At 38.7% G+C, this 19911-nt stretch overlaps 2 protein-coding genes across 10 annotated transcripts in view; both read left to right on the forward strand.

Annotated features, from left to right (window-relative positions):
* NPL (N-acetylneuraminate pyruvate lyase) overlaps positions 1 to 3847 on the forward strand; it is a 29365-nt gene extending 25518 nt beyond the window's left edge. For 2 of the 5 annotated variants that reach the window (XM_081120662.1, XM_081120661.1), the window contains one exon: positions 1061 to 1659. Coding sequence is in view for 4 of the 5 variants with exons in the window: in XM_081120661.1 (XP_080976787.1) it covers positions 1061 to 1093 (33 nt within the window). In the remaining variant the exon portion in view is untranslated. Of the gene's footprint in view, positions 1 to 1060 lie in introns of all 5 variants that reach the window. The other 3 variants (XM_081120659.1, XM_081120663.1, XM_081120660.1) reach the window with 3 other exon arrangements.
* Positions 3848 to 5298: 1451 nt separating this feature from the next.
* The window catches only part of DHX9 (DExH-box helicase 9), a 32093-nt gene continuing 17480 nt past the window's right edge, over positions 5299 to 19911 (forward strand). For 2 of the 5 annotated variants that reach the window (XM_081120912.1, XM_081120915.1), the window contains exons 1-12: positions 5299 to 5434; positions 8416 to 8548; positions 9183 to 9323; positions 10802 to 10916; positions 11928 to 12040; positions 12627 to 12775; positions 15196 to 15242; positions 17039 to 17175; positions 17512 to 17601; positions 17691 to 17852; positions 17994 to 18071; positions 18607 to 18798. In XM_081120912.1, the coding sequence (XP_080977038.1) occupies positions 8438 to 8548; positions 9183 to 9323; positions 10802 to 10916; positions 11928 to 12040; positions 12627 to 12775; positions 15196 to 15242; positions 17039 to 17175; positions 17512 to 17601; positions 17691 to 17852; positions 17994 to 18071; positions 18607 to 18798 (1335 nt within the window). In that variant the 5' untranslated portion in view covers positions 5299 to 5434; positions 8416 to 8437. Of the gene's footprint in view, positions 5448 to 5617; positions 5765 to 8415; positions 8549 to 9182; positions 9324 to 10801; positions 10917 to 11927; positions 12041 to 12626; positions 12776 to 14055; positions 14143 to 15195; positions 15243 to 17038; positions 17176 to 17511; positions 17602 to 17690; positions 17853 to 17993; positions 18072 to 18606; positions 18799 to 19911 lie in introns of those variants that run through there. The other 3 variants (XM_081120913.1, XM_081120914.1, XM_081120916.1) reach the window with 3 other exon arrangements.

Genomic DNA, 19911 nt, shown 5'->3' on the forward strand with positions numbered 1-19911 from the left:
TGTAGTCCTATCATGAAGGTAGTTCCCCGTTCCACCATTCATAGTAAGCCTGGGAAGGCCATTTTGCATTCATCAAACTATATGCTATATATTTAGTCATTCTAGTATTTTCCTTCCCAATTTCCTTTTGCTAAATTGTTAACTAAGTTAACTTAGCAAAAGAGAGTTACTTCTTATACCATGGATCCAAAAGCAATAGCTAGTTAAGAAAACAAATATCTTTTTCTCTATTCTGGATTATTTCCTGAGATCTACCTTCAAAATCACCAATTCTGTGTCCAGCTATGTTTAGTTTCACTGATTATATATTTTTCATTTCCAGTATTTCTCTTTGGCTGTTTTTTTCCCTAGTCTTCCCATTCTTTATTTATATGCTCCTCTCTTAACCATGGCTTCTTTCTTTTACCTCTGTGAAGTCTCTTTCAGAATTTTGTATCAGTTCGCAGGATGTGAAATTTTTTAGTTGTGCATTTGCTGGCTTTCATGAAGCTTCCTTTTCCTCATGTGCTCTTTGCTCTGCACAGACCCAAGGCTTCCCCTTGTGTTCCTTCCCCAGCTTCATAACACCAGCCCCAGAACAGCAACATTGAGTCATAAACTACCTTAAATAGTGCATTTCTCAGGGACTTCTTAGACGTGCTTGAACTAAATTCTGTCCTAGCAATGAAGTCCTATATCATTTGATCAACAACAGTATACCCCTGAGTCAGATTTTTCTCATGGACTATTCAGTTTCAGCCCTTCATTCTCTGACCTCTTCATTCCTGATAACTTGGTGCCTCCTTCTTGCTTTTGAGGTTAACTTTGAGTCTTACTTTGTTTTATGTTACAGCTTGTCAATTTGTTACATTCCCCCGCCCCCAGCATTTCTACGTATTTTAAGCATGAAGAGCGATTTCCTATGTCTCCTCTAGTCTTACTGACTAGAAATATTCCCATCTTTTAGTCCACCTTATGCTGTCCTAGTAGTCACTATAAGAATGTGTGATCTCTTCTTTGGGATATTTCTGGTGACATGGATGGTCTCAGTCACATTTCCTCATTTACTTTTTCTATATAGGTTTTGGAGTATCACAGACCAAAGCCATCATGACTCTGGTGTCTGGGATTCCGATGGGCCCACCTCGGCTCCCACTGCACAGAGCCTCCAAGGAGTTTATTGATAATGCGGAAGCTAAATTGAAGAGTTTGGGTTTCCTTTCTTTTACTGATTTAAATAATGTAAACTTGGAAGCCTGTAGCTAACACCTCTCTATAGAGTCAGGGTGTGCACATTGAGATATAATCCACTTTGATTAGTGCATTCATTTCTCAAGGACTTTATAGATGAGCTTGAACTAAAATCTTTCCAAGCAAATGAAATATCAATCACGTATTTAAGTACCTACTGTGATCTTTAAAGAGTTTTATTTTGTGAAGGGGTAAAGACTCCAAAAAGGAGTCATGAGCCCTGAGCCATATCAATATTGCACAAAATTTTTGCGGAGAAATTCCTGCTTATATGGATGAAATGGTATCAAAAGGAAAATTGTAATTAATTCCATCTGCCTTTGGGAGCTCCCATTATCTTGATTTCTGGTTCTTAATCCTATTTTTAAGTTTTCTAATTTTAAACCACTATAATGTACTTTCATTTTAATAAATATTCATTTGGAATCTAAGAAAACTCTGAGCTATGGCATTTAGGCAGGCATGCTAACTTGAATGCCAAATTACAACATGACTTAACTACACACAAGTATTAGCTGCTCAGCTTCCTTAGCTGCTTAGTCAAACTCTAGAACACCTGCTTTCAGATTGTGATGTCACAGGTTTTCCCCAAAACACTGGGTTAGGTTTTCCCAAAACACTTGCTTCAGTTCCATAACCAAAAGGCCCATTAAGGTGGTTTTCACATAACGAAGGAAAGGCCTTCCAAAAAGAATTCAGGTCTCTACTTGTTGCTATATGAGAACTTATTAAAGTTCAAAGTTTCAAAGAACCAAAGAATTCTGCTCTGGACACCACAAACTTCCCCTATCCACACTGAGAAAAAGTAAAAACATCCCATATCCTTATAGAAATGTATTAGTATCTGTGAAAGCTGATATAAAGCAGGCAACGGAATGCTCAAATATACAACTGCATGAAGAAATAAAGCCCCACACCTTAATATGGGAACCATAAGAGCCAATGTGAATATGGTGTTTCAGTGACCACATAAGAAGCATGCCAAAGTGTAAACCAATGTTAAACTAATTTCTATAGGCTAAAGGCAGAGAAAACAAGTATAACTATAAAAGTGGAACAAAGCAAGTTGCCAAGTCCAAGGAACTTGAGTAAATTTCTGTATAGGTAGGCCCAGGGCTTATAGATAAATGTTTCAATAGAAACTGATACAGTGGATACAGAAAAATAATACACATGATCTCCAATGTCATGCTTGCTTATTAAAAAGAATGAATAGAATTGCCTGGCTGGGCATTGACCTAGGATCCAGGAGATCACAGTTCTATTCCCAGTTAGAGCACATGCCCCAGTTGCGGGCTCGGTACTCAGTCGGGGGTGTGCAGGAGGCAGGCAATCAATGACTCTCTCTCATCATTGATGTTTCTCTCTCTCCCTCTCCCTTCCTCTCTCTGAAATCAGTAAAGATATATTTAAAAAAAAAGAATGAATAGAATTGAGCCTGACATGCAAGCACAGTGAAGTGTTAGTTATTATAAGTTTTTGTAGCTATCCAAGCAATTCAGTGTATATTCTTTATACAACTGAGAACATTACATCACTGCTAAATCTTTTAACTAATAGCTGTCAAAATAATAACATATGCAAAGCACGTCATAAAAAAAGAATTCTAAAAGAAACTGGCATTTCAATGAATACCAGTAATTTTAAAGGTATCAGATATGTTTTATTCTCCATCCTCAAAATCTAGACAGTCATTTCTGCTGGAATCCAGATTAGGCACGTCATCTGTGACATTCATTACACTAAAAGGCGTCAGTCTTAAATACTCAGCCATTAACAGTACCACTGTCAATTCCACTTTTAAAAATGATTTCACTTTTCTCTTGTTTTAATGTATTGTACTTGCTGTGTCTAGCACATTTCAGGTCTGTCCATATTTTCTCCAGCTGCATTGCTCATTTAGTGGGCACACACAATTCCACTCAACAGCATCTTTCTCTGGGTCTAGAGCATTAACTTTAAATTTAATGTTAGACCAAAGCCTTCCTGGCTTTTGAGCCATGGCTTACTGCAGTAACACATTCAAAACTAAGTCTTATATGAACAATCCAAACTCTACCTCTGATCAGCTTTGTGTTTTGTGTCTTGTTATTTTACTAACAAAATTATGCCTTAGTGGGTGTATGTCCGCTTTTAACAACACCTCTTGGCCAGTGTTGTCCCTAAGATTCAAGCCCAAGGACCTACTGATGTAGTGGAGAGTTCAGTTCAGTCTAGTATAAAATACCAAAGGGTATATGGTTGTATGGGAGGCAGGGCTGTCCTGTAGTTATTTGTATGATCTCAGACCCAGGCCATGTGGGTTCAAGTCTCAGGGCTACCACTTACTAGCTCTGTGACCTATATATTATTTAATTTTTCAGTCCTTCAGTTATCTATAACATGAAAATTGTAATATGTACCTCCTGGGGTTATTGTGAGGATTATATGACATTATACATATAAAAGTCTTAAAATAGTGCTTGGCACATCATAAGCACAGTGAACTGTTAGCTATTTTTGTAGTTATCCAAACAATTCAGTATGTGTTTATACAACAGAGAAACATTACATCACTGCTAAACCTTTTAACTAATACCTGGCAAAATAAAGTTGAAAATGATACTAAACCCAAGGCAAGAACTGAAATGAAAATTTGCATTTATTATTATCTCATATTTTTGTGCCACTCTCATATTTTTCCTAGGTTGGGGATTTTTGTGCTTACTTCTAACCGTAGAGGACAGGGAATGAAAAATATCTGCATGCTCTTAAATGACCCATGTGTGACTGGAACAATGAAAAATACAAGAGAGAAAGCTTTTGGCTAAGTGATTTTAGAGAAACAGCAGGTCAAAGAGGCATAGATAGAAAAAGGAGCATGATTTGAAGCTTCATCTGCAACTGTTAAGGAAGATCTTAGAGGGTGCGAGTTGTCCAGGGCAACCTACAAAGGTAATGCAAGTCACTGGCACCCAATCCCCTGGAGATTCTAGGTTTCAGGTGTAAGGACTAAAGAACCAACTCAATAATAAAATTTTCCATAATCCTTGGAAGCCAAAGCTCCACCTCTGAAAATTTTGTTGATATTTAATATGTCTCTGTGTTCATTATCTAATTCAAAATACTTGCAATCCATTTATGCTAGTTGAGTTTTCCCTTATCATAAATATCAGGCACTTGCAGCTGTAAGCACCCTGAAAGGTACAAAGAAATAAAAATTACTTTTTCCTGAACGATGTTACCCTTAATCAAAAACAAGTACTTGGAGAACATAAAAGAATGAATAAATGCTAAACTGTTATTCTGATTGTAAGAGCAACAGAGTTGTAAAGGGATTGATTACTATGAGCTAGAAGAGTTAACAAAATAATGACAGAGGTGAAAAATAAGGCTGTATAGGTGGAACAGGCCCAGGTAAATTGATTAGTCTGGATTCTTTGGAACAACCCCAACTTATTGCTGCCTTTACGGGAAGCACTCGAGTTCAAAATTTAACAGTGACTACTACAGTTCAGGAGGCAAAGTATTCCAAAGACTCTGAAGACAGAAGGATCTCCGCTGTAAGCCAAAACAACCCTGAAGGATGTATCTTCATTAAACTAGTTTTTACTGAGCTCTTAATATGCAAAGCACTGCGGTGAGTGGCCTGAGCTAGCTAAGCAGGGTTCCTGCCTTCACTGACCTCGTTCCTTTTTCAGGAGACGTTCGCGTTACAGTATCTGAATCGCTACAATAACACTCATTGAACACCTATTACCTGCCAAATATTGAGCTAAGCGTCTTTCACGTGCTATCTCATTTAATCATCACAACCACCCTATAAAGTTAGCACCTAAGATTTCCAGTGCAGTCTTGGAAGGGCACCTCATCCACGAGAGGGCCTTATGACAAAAACTGCAGACGTTTTATTGCATGAAAATGGTACACGACCCCAGCTCCCCAAAACCTTCAAAAGCGGCCTGCGCAGTAACAGAGGCGACCCGCGAGGCGGGGCGGGTCTCCTAGGCGACGGGATGCTCCGGCTCCGCCCCTCCCGCGCGGCGTCTAACGCGCCGAGCTCGCTTTCTGCGCCTGCGTACGCGCCCCGGCCCCGCCCCTCTGTTGCCGCCGCGGGAGCCATTTCGCCGCCGCCTCCGTCCAAGCGGCGGTTTGTTCACCGGGTATTTCCGAGACAGGCCGGAGCCGCGGACGGTCGTAAGAGGCCTGTGCTCTCGGGCACCAGGTAGCGAAGGCCGGTAGGGGAAAGATGTCGTTGCCACCCGCGGTGGCGGCGTGGGGCCCCGCGGCTCGGCGGCCGGGCTTTGTTGCGAAGCGCGGGCGGCGGTGGCGGGTGGGGGAAGGGGCGAGCGGGCGAGCCGCCGCGCCGCGTGTCGGGATTGCAGGGTGCGTGCCGCCCGCCGCGCTTGCGCAGCCCCGGGAGCGTTGTGGCCCCTGGCCTCTCGGCCGCCGGTTCCCAGTCCCGTCTCCCAAGCAGCCAAAACAAATTCCTCTCCCTCCTCCGGCGGCGCCGGGGCGCTGTCCCGCCCAGTGGAAGGGGGACCGTCGTGTGATGGTGAGTCCTCCTGACGCCGCACACGCCCCGGGCCTTTCATTCATTCCCTGGTGCCGCAAAGATGGGCGCTGTTCTGCAGGAATTGTGAATGGAGCCGTAAACAAATTAGGCACAGCCCCGCTCCTCTCTCACCGAGGTGGCGGTCGGGGGGAGAAACAAGCGTCTGCTGGTTTCGATAAAAAGAAATTCGCTCTGTCCGGTGAGGCTCAGCTCGTTGGAGCGGCGTTCCGTGCACCGAAAGGTGGCGGGTTCGATTTCTGGTCAGGGCACGTACCCAGGTCGAGGGTTCGATCCCCGGTCGGGGCTCGTTCGGGAAGATGTGTGTGGATGTTAATCTCTCACATCGACGTCTCCCTCTTAAAAACCAATAAAAACGTATCCTCGTGGGAGGATTAAAAAAAGGGATGTGAGAAATAGTGTAAAGGGAGAGAGCCACATAGGTCTGGGAAGGCGTTTCGGAGGAGGGAAACCTTTGAGCTGAGGGATGTGGCTCCTTAGCCTTGAAGACATGGAAAAGCAGGACTTTTCAGGGTAGCGTAGCGGGGGTTAGTGAGCGCTTAAGGGTAGAGGTTGGAAAGAAACTGAAAAGGCCTTGTGACTGCAGTGTGGTGAGAAGGATTTAAGAGAAGCCTGGATTTCAGGGCGATCAGACTGGAAACAGGACAATGCAGTCCGCCAGATGTACAGTTGTACAGTAATGGTTGGAGAGATGGAGAGAAATGTCCAGACTGGTAAGAGAGTTTTTATGAGTTTATATGAGCCGAATTGATGACAACTGCCGGGAAGGAAAATCTCAATGGATTGAGAAAATGCTCCGGAGAATGGCAGTTTTGCAGCTTGCTTTATAAATTAGAAGAGGTATAAGGAGGGTGACATGAAATCCACTGGTGGTTGATTAAGAGGGTGGGAGAAAGCAAACTGGGGAAATCTCTGGGACTGGATAAAAAGTAAAACAAACACGTCTTTTACATTGGTGGGTGTAGGTTAGTTAATAATTAACATCGACAGCTCACAGAGGTGGTTTGCAGGGAACAAGATAACCGAGAGGGGTTCTGCTGTAGGTTGTGCCCTGAGGGATCTGGAAAAGATTACTCTGACCTTTGAAAGGTGTGTTATCTTAGATCCAAAAAGACTGTAGGCAGGCAGGCTCACTTAAGTTAAAGATTGACCCTTGTCAAGGAACCTACAGGCCTCGGACAGGACTACCTGCTGTGGTCCACTTTTAGTTAGGAACTTTTATGTTCAGAACATCCTATGTGGTTACTCTCCATCTCTGAGTTTGTAGGGCCTTCCATGCAGGCCTCCCCTGAACTTGTCATCTACAGAGGTATGTTTTGAAGGCAGAATTGTATAGTAGATTAGGAGTCGGACTATCTGCCTTGGAATTCATGGTTTCCCAGTTAGGGGCTCTGTCTTCTAGGGCAAATTATTGTCTCAGTTTACTCAACAGTAAAAAAGGGAGTGATAAAGCCTTTTCTATGTAGTTGTTGTAAAGGTTAAGTAAAATACATCTCTGGATACCGTCTGGCATGTAGTAAAGGCTCTATAAGGATCTTGAGGGTGTAGATGACTCCCAGTTGATTGATGACATGAGTAACTTGGCGGATAGTGGTGCCATGTAGAGATGGGAACACTGAAATTGGGGGCAGGGAGAGGGACAAGTTTGGGAAGGAAATTTCAAATTCTGTTTTTCACTGAAATGCCAAGTTAGCATTCAAATGAATACATTAGTGCTGCTGCAAAGTTTGATGAACTTGATTTTGTAGCTTAGAATGGACTAAATTTTCAGTGTATTTTTGGGAATTGTTAGCATGTAGTTGATATTGAATATTACGGTGTTAGGTGAGACTACATACCTAGGAAGGAAGAAAATTGATAGTGTAGTTCTTCCTATTTTATGTTACTCATTCACCCTGAAGGCTTGTTTTTTAAATTAATTATTCAGGGGTGGAATTTATAGATAGACATCTTCCGCTTTCCACAGCTTTTCTATTAATAGGATGTCCCCAGAATTAGTCTGCAGCTACAGGATGAACAGGTTTATACAAACAGGGTCCAGTTTGATGACGTTAGATTTCGGTATTAACAAAATGCACTAAACATTAATTAACAAGACAAAGGTTTGATGTTAGTTATGGGGTTTCTTCGCACAGCAAACAATTCATAGCTTTTTGTTGTTGCTTTTCTAAATTTGGTCTCATATCTTATAATTTAAGGTTCATATCTTTTGGTATCTTACAAACTGGGGAGTACAGGGAGAGTGCCAAGTATGATATATTGCTCCTCAAGAAAACGTAATATCTTCAAACTGTAATAAACAAGGCCTAAAGGAGAGATTGAAGTTAACAGATTACTGTTTTTAGTTCAAGTACTACATATTTAATGTATTAGGCCTTATAACATACAGTCTGCTAGGAGACATCATCAGAAAGAGAATAAACTATTGGATATATACACAAAATGATGGATGACCATTTCTTAGTATAGTAAGTAGTTTGAGTTTGAATTTAGGCCTCCATAACAGTGCAGTAGAATATCCTGTATTTAATCTAGATTTTCAGTAATTTCCAGTTCGGTTATTTCCAGCTTGGTAATTTCCAGAGTTTGCTCTTATAAATAATGCAGTTTTTAACTAACTTTTGTTTTCTTAGGTCTGAAGAAGACACCTGAATCATGGGTGATGTTAAAAATTTTCTGTATGCCTGGTGTGGCAAAAGGAAGATGACCCCAACCTATGAAATAAGAGCAGTGGGGAACAAAAACAGGCAGAAATTCATGTGTGAGGTACTAAAGAATACAGTTTACATTGATACGATTTTCGAGGCTTATTTTGGTGTTAAAAGAACATTGTTTTCTATTTGGAGATGTTAATGTGTTGCACATTGGATAACGTTTTTTATTGTGACTTGCCTGCTATTCTCTATAAATCATTTTCAAGTGAGCATTCTTTTTAAAACAATATGCTATCTTTATTTTCCACAGTACCAGTAGTGCAGATTAGAAAAGTTAGATCAGCTGTTCACTGTTTGGCCAACTCCTGTAGAAAGTAGAGCAATTCTTGATTGCTTTAGGTCAAAGTGCTTAAAATAAATACAAATGGAGAGCTTGTTCTTGGGTCTTATAAAATTGGATTTTAATGTGGAACATTCTGTGACATGAGAAAAGAATATCTGAGTCACATAAGTTAATATTCTTGTTTTGGGATTAGCTTATCACTGGACAACATGTTTCAAGCTTTTTATAAGGCAGCTAGTCCATGAATTCTCTTAGATGTGTTATTTTTCAATGTGTTTATGGAATATATCTCCAACAGTCAACTGTTATCACTTAATGGATTGTTGAATTACGACTTTTTATTTAAGTCCTAGAATTATACCCAGGTCAGTATCTTAATACATTTTATTCTTGACTATTAAAGGTTCGAGTGGAAGGATATAATTACATTGGCATGGGCAATTCCACCAATAAAAAAGATGCACAGAGCAATGCAGCCAGAGACTTTGTTAACTATTTGGTTCGAATAAACGAAGTAAAGAGTGAAGAAGTCCCAGCTATTGGGGTAAGTACTTATGGCCAAGCACTTGAGGATGTATAGGTTATGCTAACCCAATGTGTATGGCGACTTCGAGTGACAGTTTTTCAATGTTGTTTTCAAATATATTAATACGTTCCTTAGTATACCTTGGCATTGGGTTTCCTCAGGGCACTGGGATGAGTTCCTGAAGATTTGATTTCATTCTTAGTTACGTACCTGACTTGTGGACTTGGGAAATATTGGTTTTATATATTTCATTAATTCATAAACTGGTTTTTCAGAGCCTGTTGTGTTCTGTATACTTCCAAAGATAACACTTTAACAAAATATAAAAATCAGTAACATTTTAAGACACAATGTTGTTCTCATTAACACTTTATTATATAGCAGAAAAAATAATATTTCATGCAATGAAATATCATTGTAGTGTTTTTGATACCATGATTATTTTAATTCTATGTAGGTATGCAGCAAAGACCCCTGTATAGTACTGTTTTTAAGAAATAAACTTTCTCTTTTAATTAAAAAGAAAGTTTGAATTTTCACAAAATTAGAAGGATGGTTGACGTTATAAAAAGGTTAACGTGATTTAAGTAGATCTCTTAAGTAACTTAAATGAAAGATTCAGTTTTATAAAATCTTTAGGGATAATATCTGTACAAACTTTAACAATTTATTTTCACTGAATTTTTGTATTCGGTCTTGTAAAAATACATTTTATTTTTTTCCCTTGCTTTTGACCCAGAGTTCAAGAGACTTTCTAGTATATTGTAGATAATTATAGGATTTTTAATTACATTGGTTTGCCCATTTGTAAAATGAAGGGGTTGGGCGATATGATCTTGACATTGTTTCTGGCTGTGAAAACACTATTGTACATCTTTCAAATATTTGAAACTATTGACATTTGCTCCACATGTTATAACTGACCTATTCCGTGTCTCTCAGCCTCTTCCTCTCTTCTTGCAGTGTAGGCCAGTGGAAAATTCTCTTTAATTTTTTTTTTTTTAATGTGAAAATGTTTTTATTTTACCTTCTTTCCTGAATAATAGGATTTTGGGGTGCCTGTTTCCATTTTCCAGTACTTTAAAGATAATTTCTCATTGTCTTCTTACCTTCATTGTTTTCTAATGGGAAGTCAACTATAATTAGTCATTTCCCTCTATATGTAATGTGTTGTTTTCTTTGGTTGCTTTGGGGTTTTTTTTTCCTTTACGTAAATAAACGATACAGCATAAACTAATCCCACCTTCTGTGGAAAATTATATTTATACACATATGTATATATAAAATTTTCAGTTGGAGATTTATGAGTAATCTGTACTACTCTTACCTTTTCTGCCTGAAATGAGAACCTAATAGTTTTATAGTCACTGAAAGCAAAGAGGTTAATGTTATGGGAAGAGGAGCGGCAGCATGTGAGCCTGCTTTAAGCAGAAAAGAATTCACTAGTCCCTGTGAAGGTGAAATTGCTTATACTGCCTTGACTTTTTCTCTTGCAGGTAGCACCCCCTATGCCCCCACCTACCGATACACCTGACACCACAGCAGAGACTGGTGATGGTTTACCAACAATTATGGGAGGACCTCTTCCCCCACATCTGGCTCTCAAGGCAGGTAGGGGACTTGAATGTGTGCACATAGCTGAGAGTAAGTTATACAGGATCTTGCTTGGTTATCATCTCTTTCACTTGGATGGAAAGAAATAACTATAGTAAACTCTTAATGTTCAGAGAGATCCCAAAGCCTTCATAAGTTTGCAAATACCACCAGTTCATTTAATTTCTCTTATAAAGCATGATACAGCTTAATTCCTTGCTGTAATTAGCATTTACTAATTTCTGATCTCTGGATAGATTTTTGCACAGGTTAGAACATTTGGTTAAAGTTCTAACCAAATGTTGCCCTTTCTTGTTTCTGACTTACTCCTATCAAATAGATTGTAGACATGCTTGTTTACCTATAGGTCCAAGCCATTGCTGCATTTTATATATTAAATAAACTTCTTTGGTATGTCCACTGTAGGGTAGATGAACTAAGGTGTTTGGTCAAATTACTTAAGTCTCATATTCAGTATTTGTGGAACAAGAATAATAGTGGTATTTACTTGGGATTGTTGTGAGGAGTAAATTTTTTAAAAAGCATGTAATAAACTCAGTAGAATTAATGATCAGTCAATAGTAACTCTTTTTAGTTACTCTGCTTTTTCATCAGGATTCATCACTTTCTTACCCTTTTCGGCTTCTCATTTTTTCATCCCCAGCACTAGCAGATAGCTTCCTTCCAGGGTCATACTTAGCAAAGAAGCAGTTTTATCATTTAATCAGTTATTTCATATGTAGCAACTTGACAAAGCTACACCAATAATGAATGCTAGACCTACAGTCACTTCTGATCATTACTGCTGGCTTCTGCCTGCACACCAGCCTTGGCATTAGCCCTATACTGTAGTCATGTACCACTTTTCAAGTAAGTCATGGAGATTTCAGGCCCTTTTCCAAGTAATTGAAACCTTGGATTTCTAAATTATGGAGTGCCAAAATCTAAATTAGGAATATTCTTTAAAATATTTAGGATCTTTCTGCAGTTTGATTCATCAAGAGAACAGTCATTTTCTTTCCTTAATAGAAAATAATTCTGAAATTGGGGCCTCTGGCTATGGTGTTCCTGGGCCCACCTGGGATCGAGGAGCCAACTTGAAGGATTATTACTCAAGAAAGGAAGAACAGGAAGTACAAGCGGTAAGGCTGTCATCACCCTGTGTTACATCTCTGGGAATGTGATCTAGGACTTAGTTCATAGTAAGGTTTAAGATAATCCCAACTTAATAATTAGGTGATTCTTTTCAGTTGTTATTTGAGACAACTAAGCTACCCATTAAATATGGTCACTAGAACTGCCTGTGAAATAAAATAGTGTTTTTCTTGGTTGTAGTAAAAGATTATCTCTGCTTTGTACAAAATATAGTTACCTCAGTTAACCTCATTTTATGAGCCTTCATTGTAAAAATGCCTTCATAAAACAGCTTATTCTTCTACATAATGTATTTAAAGTGGTAGAACCATCACACACAGAAGAATTGTTAAAGGCTTCTTTGGAACAGTTTAAATATAATACATTATTAGTTAGCTAATAGGGCCATCAGATGCAATATAAACTAATTCCTGCTCAGTTTTGACTAGGAATAGAAAGTAATAAAAGCAGCTTTTAAAACAGCTTTTGCATTATAAAGGATGGCACAAAGAAGTTACTGTTATAAATTTCTGTGCCTTAAATAGTCATGGCTAAAATCAGTACAGCCAAATTTAATTTTCATTGATTCTACAGACTCTAGAATCAGAAGAAGTGGATTTAAATGCTGGGCTTCATGGAAACTGGACCTTGGAAAATGCTAAGGCTCGGCTGAACCAATATTTCCAAAAAGAAAAGATCCAAGGAGAATATAAGTACACCCAAGTGGGCCCTGATCACAACAGGTTTGCTTGTTTCACTCTTTCCTTCCGTAGTAAATCAGGGTTGTTTCGGATGTTCATTTTCTAGATTTGTACAGCTGTTTAAGATGTTCTGCAAAACTCTGCTGTTTGTGTTGCTAGACTTTTAAGGTTCTCATTTGATCTGAAAGGCAAAAATGGTAGCCACAGCTGGTGCTATCAGCCAGAAGCTGTAAACTTATTCACTATGGTATTGTTAGAGGCAGTTACAATGATTATTTCTTTAATAGGTCAAGTTAGACACTTAAGTTTTAGAGTCTCAGAGGTAGATTGTATTGCGTCTTGATCCAGATTTCCCTTCAGCTTTGAAACTTGCCAGCTCTGAAGAATCCTGTTGAAGTTTTAAGGGCTTAGCCTAAGTCTTTGTATGTGAATTAACCTACTTGTAGCCTAACTTGATAAAACTGAACATAAAGGGAGGTCCTTGTGACAGTGACAGTATGTTTCTCAGCCCGCTTGCTGTTCTTCCTGAGAGCATTCCAGGGTGTAGTAATTATTACTCCCAGGAAGGCTCATATGGATTAGACTCTTCTGGGGGCACTGCATTTTATTGGAAGGGAGGGAAGGTCATAATGGAAACCTGGATGATTAATTTGCTGTTCCTTACTTATAAGAAATAAATTATTCAAAATACATTAAAAGCATTTTTCTTGAAAATCAAAGCACTCTTTCTTACTTGGGTGCATCTAGCAATCCTAAAATAATTACTACTAAAATAAAACTTTGACACTGGTCAAAGTGATGTTTAGAGCATTGTTACCCCTGCCTCCCACTGTTCTGTTCATTCCTGAATTCTCAAATACTTAATTCTGATGTCAGACCTTAAAACCCTCAGAGGTATAAAAAAAAGATGCATTTGTTAATGATTTTTCTTTAATATTTTTTCCTTCATAACTGATTGGGCTTGGCAGCACTTGGTGACTTTCAAAACAGATAACCTAACTGTGCCAGCAGCTCACTATTATAAACATTTTTTGATGTTACTAACTTATTGACTTCTGATACAAGAAATTGAAGAATTCAGGATATGAAGATGAGGGAGGCAAAGACAGTTGGGGGAGCTGGGACAGCATTGCTCCTCGTATGTCCTTTATTTAAAGGCATAACAGACAGCAACACCAGAGGTTTGTGTTCATACACACATGTGCTGCTGCTTAGGCTGAACTAAGCAATCACATGGGAAACAATTGTAAACTGATTTCTGGTGTCGCTGTTCCCCTAGGTGGAGGAGAATGAGATTGACTTTAAGCCTGGCTGAGAAACATACTGGCATCGGTGTCATTAATGAAAGGGTGGATGTTGTTCCCCTGAAAGTCAGTGGCCTTTGACCCCTGAAGCAGCTGTGCCTGAAGGTCAGTTCACAAGACATATAGGAAGGAGTCTAACATTTATTTTTTTCTTAACCCTCACTTAACCTTTTATTCACAGCACAAAGTCAAGGTTAGAATGTACCTGAGCAGTGGAAGGATCAGAAAGCATAGTTTTCAAAGGGCAATTTTTTCCTTGTTGAAACCTAAACCATTCCCTAGAATCTGCTAGCAATTTTAGCTGTAACTCTCAAAAATTTTTTGTTCTCACGTGGCTGGGCATGGCTCAGCGGTTGAGCATCAACCTAGAATCCAGGAGATCGTGGGTTCGATTCCTAGTCAGGTCACATGCCCGGGTGCAGGCTCAATCCCCAGTCAGGGGTGTACAGGAGGCAGCCGATCAGTGACGACTCTCTCATCATTGATGTTTCTGTCTCTCTCCCTCTTCCTTCCTCCCTCTGAAATCAATAAAGATATATTTAAAAAAAATTTTTTTGTTGTTCTCTAGGACCTGATTTAAGTAAATGTAATAGACTCTAAGTTTTTTTGTTACCAAGAGCTGCTTCCACCTGTAGGCAGATACCAGACCCCTGCCTCAGAAGCCACTGAATACATGCAGTGTTTGTGTGTTCATATGATGGGCGCATGCGTGCATATATTTAGCTTATCTTAATAGATTGAAGTCATTAGCGGGTAGCCCACGCAAAGGAATCTTAAAAGAATCACAACTATAAAGAGCTTTCGTCCCATTTTATTTCTTGGCCCCAAGCTAAGTGGAAAATTCCTTTCCATTGAATGTTTTCTAACCAGAGTACAACCTTTGGAATAAGAGTAAGTAAATATAGAATCTAAAACCCTAACATTTTCTTTTCATGAAAAATTGGCTCATCAGCTTTGATTATCGCAGTCTTGTGCCATGTTTCGTGTTACTTGAAGTTTACATACTCCATTTGTTCTAGGATTGAACAGAAGCAAATGTTTTTGGTTTTTTTGCTGTGATTTGCTTAAGCAGTTGGAAAGCCTGCCTGATTTAGGAGTCCTGGATTGAGTCATTTCTAACAGTGAAATTCCTAACCTTGTTTGTGTATGTCGTTACAGGAGCTTTATTGCAGAAATGACCATTTATATCAAGCAACTGGGCAGAAGTAAGTGTTACTGATAAGCTGAGTCTCGTATAGTAGAGTAATACATTAGAGTCTTGAGCTACATATGCATGGGCTTTATTAATTGAAAGAGTACATGATATAAGGTAGCATCTAGGGTGTTTTAGGATATTAGTAATTTTATGAATTAGAAGGCCCGGTTTCCAAGTTGCAGGTGGAAAAGAAAAGGTCAGGCTAGTGTTATATTTCAAAGGGTAAAAGATGGTAGGCTACTTAGGAGTCTGCTAGTGTCAAAGAACTTTAATAAAACATTTTTATTCTTTCTACACAATCGTGTTCTTTCCATTTGTTTAGATAAAACTAGCTAGGTACAATCTAGAAAAGGAGTAAATTGGATGATAGGATTAGAAGATGGATGTGTAGCATTTACTAGTCATAGAGTCAAGAAGAAAAGGTGAGAAAATTACCCCGAAAAACAAAGAATAGATGGGGGTGTTAGTCATAAGGGAAGTAAAAAGGCAAAGAAATGATGCATGTATTCTTTATGCTTAGACAGTAAGTTTAAAACAGGCAGTGTATTGTGCTTGAAGGATAAGGAGGAACTCGCCCTGTGTACCTGGTTTCATTACTAACAGATTTTGTGACTTTGAGTATCACACTTTACATCTCTGGGACTCAATTTACTTTGCGAATTGGGAGAAATGGCCTCAGATTCTTTCCAACTTGAGAATTCTGCTACTGATACTCATGTTTCAAATTGCATATATAGAGGACTTTCCTGATAGAATGAAGCCTTTGAATATAAAATCACCAGGAGATGATGAATTTTTTTTTATCCCAAACGTTAAAAACAAGTTATTTTGAGTGGTTGGAATGTTAAGTGATGAGGATTAAAGGCAGTCTCAGCATCTGTAAGCCCATTGATCTGACCATCAATGAATTTGACTAAACTGGCTAATTGGACAGGAAGGGCCTATGTCCCTTCTTACTTTGTCATTACTCCTAAAGCTGAATGATAGTGAAGGATGGAAAACTTTCTATTAGCATTTTCTTCAAGAATATGAGTGAGTACTAGCGTTCAGTCTAGTGTCAGGATCAGCAGACTACAGCCCTCTGGCCAAAGACTGCCATTACCTGCTTTATTGAAGTTATATTGTAACACAGTTTTACTCATCTGTTTGCCTCAGGGAATAGCAAGCTTCTTTAAAGGGCCAGATGGTAAATATTTTAAGCTTTGCAGGTCACATATATCACACACTTATTTTTGTCATATTTGTACAACTCTAAAAACATAAATATTTTTAGTTCCTAGGCCTGTAGTTTCTCAAACCCTAGTTAAGTATTATCTGTGGATGGTTTGCTGGTTTAAAGGCAGAGTTGAGTACTTGTGACAGAGATGATGTGGCTTGCAAAGCCTAAAAAATGTTTATCTGACTTTTTATAGAAAATTGCTAACCTCTGGTTTGCATAACCACTTTGAATTCATTTTTATTTTTTTGTTTGGCTTTTTGACCCTTTGCTTTTACAAAGTGAAACTATGTTTTCTTCCCCTTTTTAGTGTCAAATGATATTAATAATGACAAGTTCTATTGAAATAGGTTATTGCTTTTATAGTGATGATTTGTATGTGTCTTAGTATCAGCCTATAATCAAGATGGTTGGTTACTCAGTTGATAGCTGTTATGGAATTGCTCTTGGTTAGCAGTTAGAATGAAAAAGAACTTAGAATCCATTACTTCCTCTGTGTTCAGGGTGGCTTTTTTGCTTATGAAATAAGATGTTTTTTTACTTAGTTGAGTTATCCTTCTGTCTTTGGTAATCCTGACCTTGAATTATAGGGATTTTTGCACGTGAACATGGATCAAATAAAAAACTGGCAGCACAGTCCTGTGCCCTATCACTTGTCAGACAACTCTACCACCTCGGAGTGATTGAAGCTTACTCTGGACTCACAAAGAAGAAAGAAGGAGAGACAGTGAGTCTTTAGACTTCATAGCCTAGAGAGAGACTGTAAAATTCAGTTTAGCTGTTGTTTAGGATTTGGGTAAAGTTTAATTTATAGGTGTAGGAGCCTTACCATGAGAAATGGAAATGGTCCTACTAGTCATCTGTGCCTGGCAGGTTGCTGTGTTCACAGTGGGCAATAATCGTTGAAGTACTTCTTTCACGGGAGGAACTGGCTCATTGTTGGCTTTAGGAATATTGTAGACCTAGTGTTGGCCACATACCCTTAACCCTGCTATCATAGATCTTAGAAGTGCTCATGTATATGTATATGTGACGTGATTTTTATGGTCACCTTGTTCTGTAGGTGGAGCCTTACAAAGTTAACCTCTCTCAAGATTTAGAGCATCAGCTGCAAAACGTCGTTCAAGAGCTAAATCTTGAAATCATACCTCCAGTAAGCATACAGCTATTTAGTTCACCTTTATATAGAAATTCTCTAGTCAGACAAGCAAGTGGTATTGTTTTTTCTTATTTTTTTAATAGCCCGATGATCCTTCTATGCCTGTTGTGCTGAACCTTGGCAAATTGGCTCACTTTGAGCCATCTCAGCGACAAAACCAAATGGGAGTGGTTCCGTGGTCACCTCCTCAATCCAACTGGAATCCCTGGACTAGCAGCAACATTGATGAGGGGCCCCTGGCATACGTGAGTGTATTGTTGTTCTTGAGATCAGACTCTTGTATTTTACTTTTGAGTATATTTCATTATAGTGTCTAGATAAAAAGTGGATTCTGTTTGAAGATGTGTTACGTGCTTTTGTTTGACTGTTGCCTTCCCATTTTACAGGCTACTCCAGAACAAATAAGCATGGACCTCAAGAGTGAATTAATGTACCAGTTGGACCAGGATCATGATTTGCAAGCTGTAAGTCTATGAAGTATAATAGACATGTGCCCAGAGCTTCAGAACTTTCTAGATGTGGGCAAGATAGTGCATAATATTTTTTACCTTTTCTAGGACAGTACATCAAAGATATTTACCAAACGGCTCATCTAAGTTACTACAGAGTGTAGTCGTGAGTTAAGGGCCTGGGATTCTTAGTTAATCTAAGTGGAGAGATTTGGGGTAAAGACCGTTTGGGTGATTTTCAGTATTTTTCAAATAAAACATTAAAATGTTAGAAGAAAGTTAATGTATATGGAATGTTTAGGGAGAAAGGAGGAAAAGGGTGTGGACAAGGCCACTACATAGATTCTTCAGAAATTTAGGGAGAGCGGGCAGTTCTATTAGAGAAATAAATATATATATTCTTTTATGAATAAGTATATTTTGAGTACTAAGACAGTAGAAAGGAATAAGTTTTTATAGAGATAGCAGATTTATTTTTTAGCAGTAGGACAGTTGCTTCTACAGTACGTGTTGGCAGAAATTTGACTGAGGTATAACTTTTCTAATGCAGATCTTACAGGAGAGAGAGTTACTGCCTGTGAAGAAATTTGAAAGTGAAATCTTGGAAGCAATTAGTCAAAATTCAGTTGTCATTATCCGAGGAGCTACTGGATGTGGGAAAACCACACAGGTTCCTCAGTTTATTCTCGATGACTTTATCCAGAATGACCGTGCAGCAGAGTGTAATATTGTAGTAACTCAGGTAAGTAGCGAGCCAACTTACTAAGTGTGTGTCTGGTGTGGATAGAGTCTGAAGGTGGAAATACCTGGAGGCCAGACTATTTGTAAGTCTTTGATCAACTCCCCTTTGTAGCCACATAAGGATCTGAAAGTGGCAGAGCATCAAACCCTTTAAAAATTTAAAAAAACAAAAAAAAAACCAAAAAGAACTAAATTCTTTTTCTAATCTCTAGTATCCTTCACTGATAAGCTAAACTAAACCATGTAGAGATTTCTTTTTGTCTGGGCTGAAGGGAATCTTTGGGCCTAGAATCAAAAGATTGAGAGCACTTTATCCTCAAATTCACATCTAAATCTTGGTCCTCTCTATCTTACCACTTTATAAATTTTCAGTGAAAACCTGTTAGAGTAAGAGCAGGCAAGCTAGCAAAACAGAGAGTGGTTGACTTTCAGTGCTTAATGTAGGCCACCATTTCAGAATATAGCTGTCCCTCGTAGAATAAACTCTGAAAATAAAGTGAGACCAGATAAGTTTGTGATAGATGGTGCCTTAGAAATCATTTGGTTGCAGCCCTGTCCTTTTACCATGTATTTCAATGACCAGATGAGAAGTGTGGTGGAGTTCTGGGACCTGTACTCCTTCAGTTAGACAACTCTAAGTGAAGAGGTTATTGCAGTTCAGGATAAATGTGAAGAGGGTTACAACAAAGAGGGAGATCCTGGAATACTGCAAAGGAACAGTTTGAGACAGGCCTTCAAATGCCAGTGATATGGAAAGTGTTACCCAGGGTCTGGCACATAGACAACTCAGTCCTCAATAAATACTAGCTATTTCAGTTAACGTGAACACAGATGAACTGTAAAGAAGTAACCACTTAAAAACTACTGACCTCTAAGGCTGGACCCCAGGCAAGAGTAATAAGATTCTGTAGAGAAAATGAGATCAGCATAATGTGCAATGAAAATGTAAAGAAAAGCTCATATCCTGGAGGAGAATTGAAGTATTCTGTTGGAGTGACTTTGTAACTAGTTTCACTTAAATTGGTTATTGTGTTATTTTTAATATATTTAATCCAAATAACAGCATAAAGCTGCAACAATAAGAGGCAGAATAATTTGGAAAAGGTTTAGATTG

Source organism: Miniopterus schreibersii (genome assembly GCF_964146895.1).
Source record: "Miniopterus schreibersii genome assembly, chromosome: 19".
Taxonomy (NCBI): domain Eukaryota; kingdom Metazoa; phylum Chordata; class Mammalia; order Chiroptera; family Miniopteridae; genus Miniopterus; species Miniopterus schreibersii.